An 11,589-nucleotide genomic window follows, 5' to 3' on the forward strand; every position below is an offset into this window, starting at 1 on the left:
TGCATTTATGTTAACTTGTATCATAAAACTATAAATTTTTGTTTATCTTTCAAGTCATCTAGTAACATTTATAAAAATGCCAAAAAAACATATTTGTCAAAATTCATAATATTTTTAAGGCCAACTTACATTAGTCGTTTTTAGTTTATGCTTGTTACATAAAATTTCAAATGAACACTCCATTTATTTAGTAGAATCCCAATAATCACATTATGTTTTTACACATACATATTACTTGTCTCTAAGTATTCAGTTTTTTGATCTTACATCATATTTGTCACAAGATTTTCACTCATGTCGAAAGCAACAATACTCTTTTACCGCAAAGTACTCATATTTAAACGAAATTTGTCACCTCAAACACTATATCTCGTTGCAACAAGCATATTAAGAATTTATACGAATTACAACCGTTGAACTGTTCAATAAGACAATAACAACGATTAAGAAATAAAATACAATGTCCAAAAACTTCTCAATAGGTTTGATAGAACGTAAGGCTTTGTGTTTGAACAATATATTTTTAAACACACGAAGACTACGAGTTGATAAATCAACAAAAGTACTTTGATGGTCAAAGATACTGGTCAAGATGTTCGTGAGCCTAAATCATGGGCAAACAATAGAGAAAACAAAATATCATTTGGGCCACTTTATTTCAAATTCATTTTCAACGGGAGTCCACGGTCCACTAATTTCTCGTTGAATTCATCAAAATTGGTTGGACTATATATAAATGTTTGACATAAATATAAATTTTTTTCATTAAAAATACATGATTTACGAATCAGGTCATTTAAAATGTTTATTTTAAGGCGATGTTCTTTACATGGTATGTTTATTTTATTTGATTTTTGTCCTTTAAACTAACTGTCATCAAGACTTCCGTTAAGTTGATGCGCACGGGTAACATGTATACATGTTAAAGATATTTATGTGTGATTGATCTGGTATTTAGCGTGGTTTAAGAGAGAGATGAGGGATAATTGATATGTTAAAAGACCAAAAAGCCCTCACATGTTACTCACGGTCTCACGTGCATCAACTTAATGGAGGAATTAGATGATAGTTAGCTTAAATGATGGAAATCAAATAAACATAACATGTAAATGACACCATCTGAAAGTAAACATTTTGAATGACTTGATTCGTAAATCAGGTATGCTTAAAAAACAAAATTTGTATTTCCGTCTAAATGTTTTCTTTGTGACTTTCTTTGTGATGGGCCCATCTATTTTGTGTCAACTAAGAAATATTATATTATATTATATTATTTTATTTTATTATGTAATATTATATTATACTATTTGTATTATATTATTTTGCTGTTTACTAGCACTGATTTAATATTAATACTTTTGCTAATAAACTATGTAATTATTTATTAATATCTTTAAACTAATAGTAAATATACTGAAACTTCAACAAAGCTACTTGATAATCTTCTTTTTTATTAGTGTTATTATTTTTAATATAAAGTATAACTATATGTCTATATCTAATTATCTATAACAATAAATTCTTTACAATGTTTAACGCATAGCAATAAATTAATTGTTACGATACACCTTTTAACTATATTTGCAGTTGTTTGTTGTCATGAGTTAAATTCAATTAATTTTCGGATTTAAAGTTTATTCAATGCATCTATTCTCTTAATAACACCAAGCAAACTAAACAACATTTATAGGTTACAATACCATCATACTTTAATGTTTACCAACATTAATAAATCGTAATATTACCGGTGATATATAGTCATAAAAATAATCAAACACGGTAAAGAAATAAAAAAAATCATATTATACATCAATTCAGACGAGGTTGTTCATGAGTCAAACTGATATGAGGTTGGGCATGCTCATGCTTGGCTTGTTTATAAACCTAATCGAGCAAATATGTTTAAATACAAATTGAGCCAAATTGAACGAACATTTTTTGATTGAGCATCGAGCGAGTTTTCTAGCATTACTTATTTTTTTCACTTTAAACGAACATTTTCTAACATTTTTTGATTGAGCGAGTTTTCTAGCCAAATTGAACGAACATTTTCTAACATTTTTTGATTGAGCATCGTGTTTATCTCGCTTACAAACCGAACCTAGCCCTCGGCTCATTTACATACTGAATCGATAGGATTGTTCATAAAGTTCGCGGCTCATAGCTTGCTCGATAAAATCCCGAATAAAACCATCTAAAAAACTTGATTTGAAACAACCGGAGTCAAGCAGGATCATTTTTGTAATCGAGATGAGCGTGACCCAAGCTCGGATCAGTTCATGGCTCAGCTCGTTGGCTCATTTAACTTCAAGCTCGAGCTCGAGCCTAGCCAAACGGTCTCATTCAACTTCGAGCTCATGCTCGAACCCACCCTGGCTCGGCTCGTGAACAAACCTACGAGTCACTAACACAAGGTTACAACAAAAAGGTAAAAAATGACATGATTGAAATGTGAGAGGGGGGTAAATTAAACAACTCTAAATTTACAAAACTTACAATTAAAACCCCAAACTTTATCTCTTCACACAAACACACCCCTCACATTTCTATCCCTAAATATGAATAATAATAATAATAATAATAATAATAATAATAATAATAACAACAATAATAATAATAATAATAATAATAATAATAATCAATCACATACACACAGTCTCACCACATAGCGAAAACAAACACACACAAATTCACACATCTATCTATCGTCTTCTTATCCGCTAATTGATTCATCTAAACACCCGCCAATTTTCAAAGCCCTAATTCTTGAAATCAAACCCACCAGATCTTATTCACTCAGGTACATATATACATACACCAAACTGTTGAATCGTTTCAGTTTTCACAAATGTATGAGAATTTGAGATATAACCCAAGTTTTTGCTAGTTAATTGGTGGAATATTTAAACCCTAATTTGTAATTTGGTGATGGGTTACCGGGTTCGGGTTTGGGTTTTGCGAAATTGGGTTGGTGGGTTTGTGGGTAATTCGGGTTATTTTTGTGGGTTTTTGTTTTTTTTGCTTAAAGTAATTAGCTTTGATAGATTTTTTTTATTATTTGATGAAAAAATTCATTTTTTGTTCAGTTTTTAGAAAAAAAATGGTATAGGGTTTTGAACAGATTTTGAGTAATTTTGGGTGTTTGTTTATTGCCTAAAGTAATCAGCTTTGATAGTTTTTTTTTTTTTTAATATTTGAAGAATAAAAATCATTATTTTTCCAGTTTTTAGAAAAAAAATAATAAAATGGTCTAGGGTTTTGAACAGATTTTGAATAATTTTGGGTGTTTGTTTATTGCCTAAAGTAATAAGCTTTAATAGATTTTATTTGCAATATTTGAAGAAAAAAATGTTTTTTTTTTAATAAAAGTTGGCCTAGGGTGTTGAACAGATTTTGAATAATTTTGGGTGTTTGTTTGTTGCCTAAAGTAATTAGCTTTAATAGATTTTATTTGCAATATTTGAAGAAAAAAATGTTTTTTTGCTTTATTTAATAAAAGGTGGTGTAGGGTTTTGAACAGATTGTGAATGATTTTGGTGTTATTGTTGTGATAATATTTGTTTGAGTAGCTGTTATAAAGTGTTAGGGTTTTGCAAAATTGATGAATTTGTTGGAGTAATTTAGTGAGTGTTTGATTATTACTTAAAGTAATTAGCTTGAATAGATTTTATTTAATAGTTGATGAAAAAAAATGTTTTTTTAAAGGAAAATTTGGTGTAGGGTTTTGAACAGACTGTGAATGATTTTGGTGATATTGTTATGATAATATTTGTTTAAGTAGCTGTTATGATTAATCCAGATATACGGGTTGAGTGTTAGGGTTTTGCTGTTTTGCTTATCTAGTTGCTGCAGTTAATCTTATTAAAATGATCAGAATTTGTACTGATTTGTGCGCACTAAGAAGTCCATTCTTATAGAGTTGGAAATGTGCTAGTCGTGTATGTTTAGGGTTTTGCATCTTAACGAATAAGTTTGTTTTTGTTTGTGAAGTTTGTAAACTTTGTAGTTTTGATTCAGATGTTAACACGTGAAGAACAAATTTTCTTTTTAAAATTTGGTCTTATTGTCATGATATTACGATATTATCTGTTCGATAAGCTGCTATAATTAATCAAGACATAAGGGTTAAGTGTTAGGGTTTTGTACGGTTATTGAATGATTTTATTTATCTAGTTGCTAGAGTTAATTATATAAAAATAAGCAGAGTATACTTTAATTTGTGCACCAAGAGATACATCTTTATAAAGTTGAAAACATGCTAGTGGCGTTGTTTATGGTTTTGCATCTTAATGAATCAGGCTGCTTTTGTTTATTTAGTGTTGTTTTCTCGGTTGTCAAAATGAATATTTGAAGTTACATGGTTAGCAGGCTACCGATACTTAAAAGTTACAGAATGCAGTTTTTTTCTTATTTTTTTCGGTATTTGGTAAGGGTGGGTGAGCCTGTAAACTTTGATGTTATATTTTAAGGAACATCTGTGCCAATTTCTTTAGCAATTTCTTTAGCATTGCTTTTGTTAGTACTTTCATGCCTAATGATATAATAGGAAAGAAATGGTTTTTGGATAATTTTTGTTGTAAACGTGTGTAATGCTTAATTGGCCATGCTTGTGCTACCACACAAATTTGCATGTCTGTAAAGTGTTATAAGCCGGTCTTAACATACAGACTTATCTTCTTAGATAAATTCAAGCTAACTGTTGTTTTTGCAAATTCGCCAAAAAATGCTGCTTTTGAAGAATGAATGAGAATTGTGGAAATTTAAGTGCAAAAAAGAATATATATTATGATGCATATATTTAACAATGAGAATTGTGTAAATGCTAATATCTGTTGCTCAATATCTTGATTACAGGCTTTTAATTTACCAGCACAGCGTCCCTTTTAAGTATTTATCATCCTGGCATAATGTCAGAACCTGACGTGATTAAACCTGAGGTATTGTATTCACTTTTCTTCTTGATTTTTTTGTTCTTTCATTAGTATACGGTTTTAGACTTGTTATGTGTATAAGGAGAGCTGCATACAATACTTTTATTTTTGTATTTTATAACGCTTAATGTGTGGTGATGTCTCTTGGATAACGATTTAAAACAAGGCTGGCATTCTGACAATATTATTATTATAATCTTACATTTATATATTATTTTTACGACGGTGGAATACTAGCTAATTAAAAACAGAAGAGTATTTTGTAAATATTCAATAGGCAGAAAAAAATATTTATGTGGTTTCAATCCACAACTTTGTTAAATCAAACAGTCAATGCAGTTTTTGAATACATAAATCACTCATGTGAACCATGAAAGCATCAAAATCATGATTATATTCTGATGCTTTATTTCAGATGATGAAGTCATATATATGGCTTCAAACTGCTGACGGATCGATCCAACAAGTGGAACAAGAAGTTGCCATATTTTGTCCTTTTATATGTCATGAGATACATGCTGGCATGGGTTCTTCGAAAACATATCCAATTTCTTTTCCAGCACGAGTCAATCCCGTTACATTAAGTTTAATTCTTGATTATTGTCGATTCCATCAAGTCCCAGGGCGCTCTAACAAGGTATGCATTTAAATAACTAACTTCTTTATATAAAAACAGGTTCAAATTTCATTAAAGTTTATATCATCATCATCATCATCATCATCATCGTACTCAGTAAATCCCACCAATAGCAAAGCTATGGTAGGGTCTGATGAGGGTAAGATGTAGACAACCTTATCTCTACCCTTTAGGAATAGAGAGGCTGCTTCCGGTGAGACCCCCAGCTCGATAGTAGTTTTGCATCAAGCCTTGGACATAAGGCACATAGCACTCAACCATCGGGACACCGTCGATTGGTGCATGTACCCTACTACCCTTGTCTTTCGGCTATCAACGCCACCGCATGATGCCTGATTAACCTTCCGCCACTTACACGTTATTTTCACGAGATTAGTAAAACAAAGTCAAAATTTTTCACTTTTGCCCACCCGAGGGTTCACACATATATACATTATATGCGCGCACCGGAAGTAGGGCGTACCATTAAAAATTCATGAAAAGTTAACATAGTGATTCTATATAAAATTTTTCATTAAAGTTTACAAAATCTTTTATACTGTTAATAAAGTTTATATAACGTCAAAATTAGTGCAATTTCATTAAAGTATATGTATTGTTTATGATTACAAAATCTTTTATTAAGATAATGACCAACTTATTCATATCTTGTTGAAATTCATGAAAAGTTAACATAGTGATTCTATATAAAATTTTTCTTGATTAATGAAAAAAAACTTGGTTTTTTATATAGGAGCGGAAGTCATTTGACGAAAAGTTTATACGTATGGACACAAATAGGTTGTGTGAGTTAACGTCTGCAGCTGACAGTTTGCAATTAAAGCCGTTAGTTGATCTTACCAGTAGGGCACTTGCAAGAATGATTGAAGGGAAAACTCCTGAAGAAATCCGTGAAACTTTTCACATACCCGATGATCTAACAGAGGTGTTTTATGCTTTCATATATATTATTTTGTATGCTTTACTTTCATTTAGTCTTAATGTATATTATAACTGCTGCAGGAAGAAAAGTTGGAGCCTTTAAAAAATATAACTGATGACCCGCGTATACGATTGTTGAATAGACTTTATGCAAGAAAGAGGAAAGAATTAAAAGAAAAAGAGAAACTCAAGGTAATTTCAGTACCGAATACCTGTTTTTGACTTATTGTCACATGTGATATTTGGATCTTCAGAACATTGAAGTTGAAACAGAGCATGTAGATGATCGTTCAGTTGATGAACTCTTGTCATTTATTAATGGAGAAAATGGAGGTACCTTTAGCGCATATATGTATCACACACACATAGGGGTGGCAAATGGGTTGGGTTGGATCGGAACGGGTTAGGGTCAGAATGGGTCAACTAACAAATGAGTTGTTTTGGTTCGGGTCAGAATGGGTTAGGGTCAACAGGTTTGGGTCAGAATGGGTCCAGGTCGGAACGGGTCCAAATGGGTTTCGGTTTTTTTTTATGAAACGAGGACAATGGACGAAACGTTTTAGTTTTTTTACTTGTTTTGTTTTATATATTGAGTTATGATTTTTTTATTGATATTTTTGGATTTTTTTGAGGGTGTTTATTAAGATTAAAAACCCCTAAAAAAATCCAAAAAAAAAACAATAAAAAACATCATAACTCAAAATATAAATAAAAAATGAAAAAAGTACAAAATTAAAATGTTTTCGCCGTTGTCTTTGTTCATAAAAAAAACCCGACAAATTAATTGAAACTCTTTGCTGCACACACATATACACACATATGTGTTCATTAACATGATTACTAACTCTTTGTTGCAGATTCTAAGGAAGTAAAAACAGCGAAGAACAAAAAGAAAAACCGTAGAAGAAAGAACCAACAAAAGAACGTGTCTCCTGTATGCACAAACTCAAACACCTCTTCTTCTCTAAACAATGGTGCCAAGGTTCTTAATAATCCTTATTTGAACTGTTAGTCATATGTGATAAGAACATGTTCATTAATAATTCAGATATTTGTCCTTTGTTTCAGGAATCAAATGGTATTAGTTCTGTGAGCCGTGATGATAGGGTCAAAGGTGGTCATTGTCTACCAAATATCAGTGAGCTTTTGAAGTTGCAAGATTCCGAAGACGATAGATTTGCTCTTGATGATGATTTTGATGATTGCGACATAGGAGATGGCATAGATCCTGAAATTAAAGAGCAAATTGACAGGTACAAATTGCATACATGTATGTATGTATGTATGTATGGGTGAGGATCTTAAAAGAACTTTTTGAAATTGAGAACTTTGTGAACCATTTTGGGCCACAAAAAAAAACCTTAAAAAAATTTTAAAACAAAAAAATGAAAATTTTAAAAAAGTAAAAAAACTAAGTGTTTTTATTTTTCATCCCGGTTTCATTAAAAAAAACCTAATTATACACGTATATTTTTATTTAATCTCGATTTACATAATCTGCACATATGTACGTTATCATTTATTTGAACTGTACATATGTGTATAAAGGAAAACTTGTATAAAATTAAAAAATACGTATTTTACATATATGTATATGTATAATTTTGCTAAACCGATATTTTTTTTAAATTTGATTTTTTTATAAAAACGGGATGAAAAATACATTTTTTTTTGTTTTTTTACTTTTTTTATTTTTGCGATTTTTTTGTTTTATATTTTTCTTAAAAAGAATTTTTTTTTGAGGTCGAAAATGGTTCTCAAAGTTCTCAATTTCAAAATGGTTCTCACATGATCCTATATATATATATATATATTATATGTGTGTGTGTTTTGATTTGATTCGTTTATCAGGGAAGTAGAGGACTTTGCTAGAAGGTTGAATTCTGATTGGCCAGAAAGAGTGCAGGAGCTTTTATCACTAGGTCAAGAAAGAAGACCGAGTTTATATTCTATTAACGGGAATGGTTGCTCGACGAAACTTTCACGTATGTATACTTTCTTAATCTTCACCAATTTATTTTTCTACTTTTTTTTTCCTGTTGGAGGTGCTAGTTTATTTTCATTTACTTATGCATGGGTCGATTTTAGTTATTGCATCTAAAAGGTCATATAAAAATTAGCAAGAAAATATGTGAAAAGTGAAAACATGTCAAAAGGCGCTCAAAATTGTTGTATTAGGAACATTATAATAGTTTAGAAATAATATAATTTGCTCTTAGCACACCAAGTTTTTATAAAACTTAAATGTATTGAACAAAAAGTGTTTCGTCACTTCGTGTCAACCTGACCCAGCCCAACTCCTTTCAACCATTTCGTCACTAGTTTTCGTATTCAGATGGTGAAATAGTTTTTCGTTTTTGTGGAGGTTATTCTTTTATAAATGGAGGAAAGTGTATTAAAATGATCACAGTGATTTAAACTATAAAGCAAAAAAGGTGAAATATTTGTCTTTTCTATGGCGGTTGTTTTTTTGTTTTTTATAAACAGATCGGACAAGTTAAGCTAGATAATTTGTTATTATATTATTCCTGTTTTACCCTTAGATAGGTGGGACGGTTCTTGTTGGGTTGTAGATGCTATGCAACTTGAAAATAGAATGGAATGGAATGCCATGCTTATTTTAAGGGTATATCTGTAAAGTTGCGCATTTGCTACTGGAATGTAACGAGTTTGAGTGTCGGATACAAGTTACATATCGGCATATATTTTAGCATAGAAAAATAACTAATAAATATTTGTTATTCTAGTGCATCACCTAGTTGATTTTAGGTTATGTCATATTATTAACGGGCTAAACGAGTTAGGCTATAGAGGGAAACGGGTCAAACGGGTTGTGATCATCTGCTAACATAAGTGTCTTTTGTAATGGACAGATGCATCAGGGCTGGAGAAGCATGAGAAGTGATGTTTAAAACGACCCGGACTGAGTTTTTGACTTGCCGAAAGAGAATAGAAATATGCATGGGATTCTCAACTGTAAACCATCTAAATTATGTTTCTTTTTTCTCTTTTGTTAGTCTGTTAAACCCAAAATGATGCAATTTTGATATGTTTTTTTTACTTGGTTTTATTTAACTATTTTTTCTTTTAGTTGGATTATAATTAAAGTTGCACTTTGTAATAGCTACTAATGCTTAAAAAAGTTTAAAAAGATGATAATTAACAATGTCTTGTACTTTGCTAAAGTACATCAAGATTAAACATTAATCTACCTGTTTCTAGACGGGTACTAAAAAAGCATCTGTTTTGACATTTTGCACGATCCGCATATGTTTTGACACCTCTAGTTATAACCAGTGTTGCAAAAATCTTGATTAGGTGCTGATTAATTCTCAATTAACTTATTAATTTTGGGCTAATTGGTCAATGGTTAAAACTGGCCAAAATCAAGATTAATCAGACTTAAGCGCCTTTTTTATAAGGTTTTGGCCAAAACCAGTAGATTCCGGCAAAATTCAATCAAAAATCAGCAGTTTTTGGTGAGATTGTAGCCAATTTACGGAAAAAATGTGTTTGTGTATATATAAAACTAAAAATTACATACAAAAACGTGTGTGTATATAAAACTGAAAATTATATATTAACAACTAGGTTAGTTACCCGTATAGCACACGGATTAGAATAAGTAATTTTTTAAAATAATAACATAATGTGAAATACAAAAAAATGTATCATATATAGAAAGATATATCATACGGTAAAAAAATTAAATATTACGCAATTTAGAAATAAAAAGTTCTTAGAAAATTCATAAATCATAAATTATTTCTTTGTTATTTTCTGTATCAAAACTTAGTTGTAAATGACTACTTTTTTAAATCAACTCGTGGAACAAAACTCATTCTAATCTTAAACTGTTTTGGCATGAACAATGTTTGATACTTTAACCGGTTAAAAAAGCTTACCCGTTTCATATTGATTACTTATAAAAATCTAATATTAATAACTAATGCAATATTTTTTATATTACATAACTAATGCAATATTTTTTATATTACTCAAAATTAACAAATTTATGATGGTATTAATTCTTTTAAATTAGGATGGAACTATTAAAATTTGAAAAATGAAATATTAAAAAGAGAAATGTATTTAACTTGAGAGAGAGGAGTAAAACTTTTGTAAGAATTAATATAGTGATGACATGTGACATTAGAAAGCTTTATTTATTAAATAGTATAGATCCGATTAATCGTTTGTCTTTATCCCACTAGCGATCTTTACAATACTGGATATAACCACCTAGATAAAACCTACCCAATGTGAATAGGAATGTGTTCATGTATCAAATTTAAAGCTACATGTGTATTATTAAGAATTTTTGCATATATTTCCCATGGTTTAGTTGAAATAAAACACTGGTAAAGAAAATTGTATCATCTTTGTATTTTACAAAGATGAAAAGTATGATGGTTACCTGACAGTTTTTTTCGGAGCTACTTTAGCTCTTGCTCAAAAAGACATTAAGAGAGGTTTAGCCTATTCCACAATGTCTCAATTGGGTTATATGATGTTAGCTTTAGGTATGGGGTCTTATCGCAGTGCTTTATTTCATTTGGTTTCATGATTACCTTATCACACGCGAATCGTTTACTTGTAACTATTCAATACCCCTACAAAAAATTGATCACATCCGAGCGTTTCCGCGGCCGAATTCACTTTGAATTTGATAAATGCATTGCTTGTGAAGCATGTGTTCGTGTATGTCCTATAGATCTGCTTGTTGTTGATTGGAAATTAGAAACTGATATTAGAAAGAAACAATTGCTTAATCAATCTATAAGCAATCATTGTCCATAAGAAAGTAAGGATCTTGTTGGATAACCAATCATGCCTGTCAAGCCAAGAATATAATGTGGGACTGTGGAACTTATACACCTATCTTGTTATGATACCTAATGAGCATTCTCGTCTTAGGCCATGCGTAATGGTTGTTAACGCCTCTTAAGGTCTTAAGGGGCGTTTTTCGTCACATAATAATCACTTTGTTTAACGTGTAATGGATGATGTCTGTTCAACTATTACCACTTCAAAACATGTGTGAACATTATTGTGAAATGCCCATGCCCCTTCACACCCCTATAATACATCAGAAGGTGG

The 11,589-nt window shown here is 30.7% G+C and overlaps 1 protein-coding gene across 2 annotated transcripts; it reads left to right on the forward strand.

Annotated features, from left to right (window-relative positions):
• Positions 1 to 2,654: 2,654 nt before the first annotated feature.
• Positions 2,655 to 9,621, forward strand: LOC143621032 (SKP1-like protein 21). Of its 2 annotated transcripts, XM_077092565.1 has the most exons (10): positions 2,655 to 2,800; positions 4,855 to 4,937; positions 5,347 to 5,568; positions 6,302 to 6,493; positions 6,571 to 6,681; positions 6,744 to 6,822; positions 7,347 to 7,471; positions 7,558 to 7,742; positions 8,341 to 8,474; positions 9,363 to 9,621. In XM_077092565.1, the coding sequence occupies exons 2-10, from the start codon at positions 4,908 to 4,910 to the stop codon at positions 9,392 to 9,394; spliced, it is 1,110 nt and encodes a 369-aa protein (XP_076948680.1). In that variant the 5' UTR covers positions 2,655 to 2,800; positions 4,855 to 4,907; the 3' UTR covers positions 9,395 to 9,621. The 2 variants fall into 2 exon arrangements, with proteins under 2 accessions (XP_076948680.1, XP_076948681.1); XM_077092566.1 differs by lacking the exon at positions 2,655 to 2,800 and having other exon boundaries at positions 4,843 to 4,937.
• The last annotated feature ends 1,968 nt before the right edge of the window (positions 9,622 to 11,589 follow it).

Source organism: Bidens hawaiensis, unplaced genomic scaffold (assembly GCF_021521415.1).
Source record: "Bidens hawaiensis isolate Kalapana, Puna unplaced genomic scaffold, B.hawaiensis_p1.1 tig00002772_1, whole genome shotgun sequence".
Taxonomy (NCBI): Eukaryota; Viridiplantae; Streptophyta; class Magnoliopsida; order Asterales; family Asteraceae; genus Bidens; species Bidens hawaiensis.

Coding starts and splice junctions, on each gene's coding strand:
- LOC143621032 (XM_077092565.1), top strand. CDS start 4,908: ATGTCAGAACCTGACGTGATTAAACCTGAG. Junction 5,569..6,301: donor TCCCAGGGCGCTCTAACAAG/GTATGCATTTAA, acceptor TTTTTTATATAG/GAGCGGAAGTCATTTGACGA. Junction 7,743..8,340: donor ATTAAAGAGCAAATTGACAG/GTACAAATTGCA, acceptor TTCGTTTATCAG/GGAAGTAGAGGACTTTGCTA.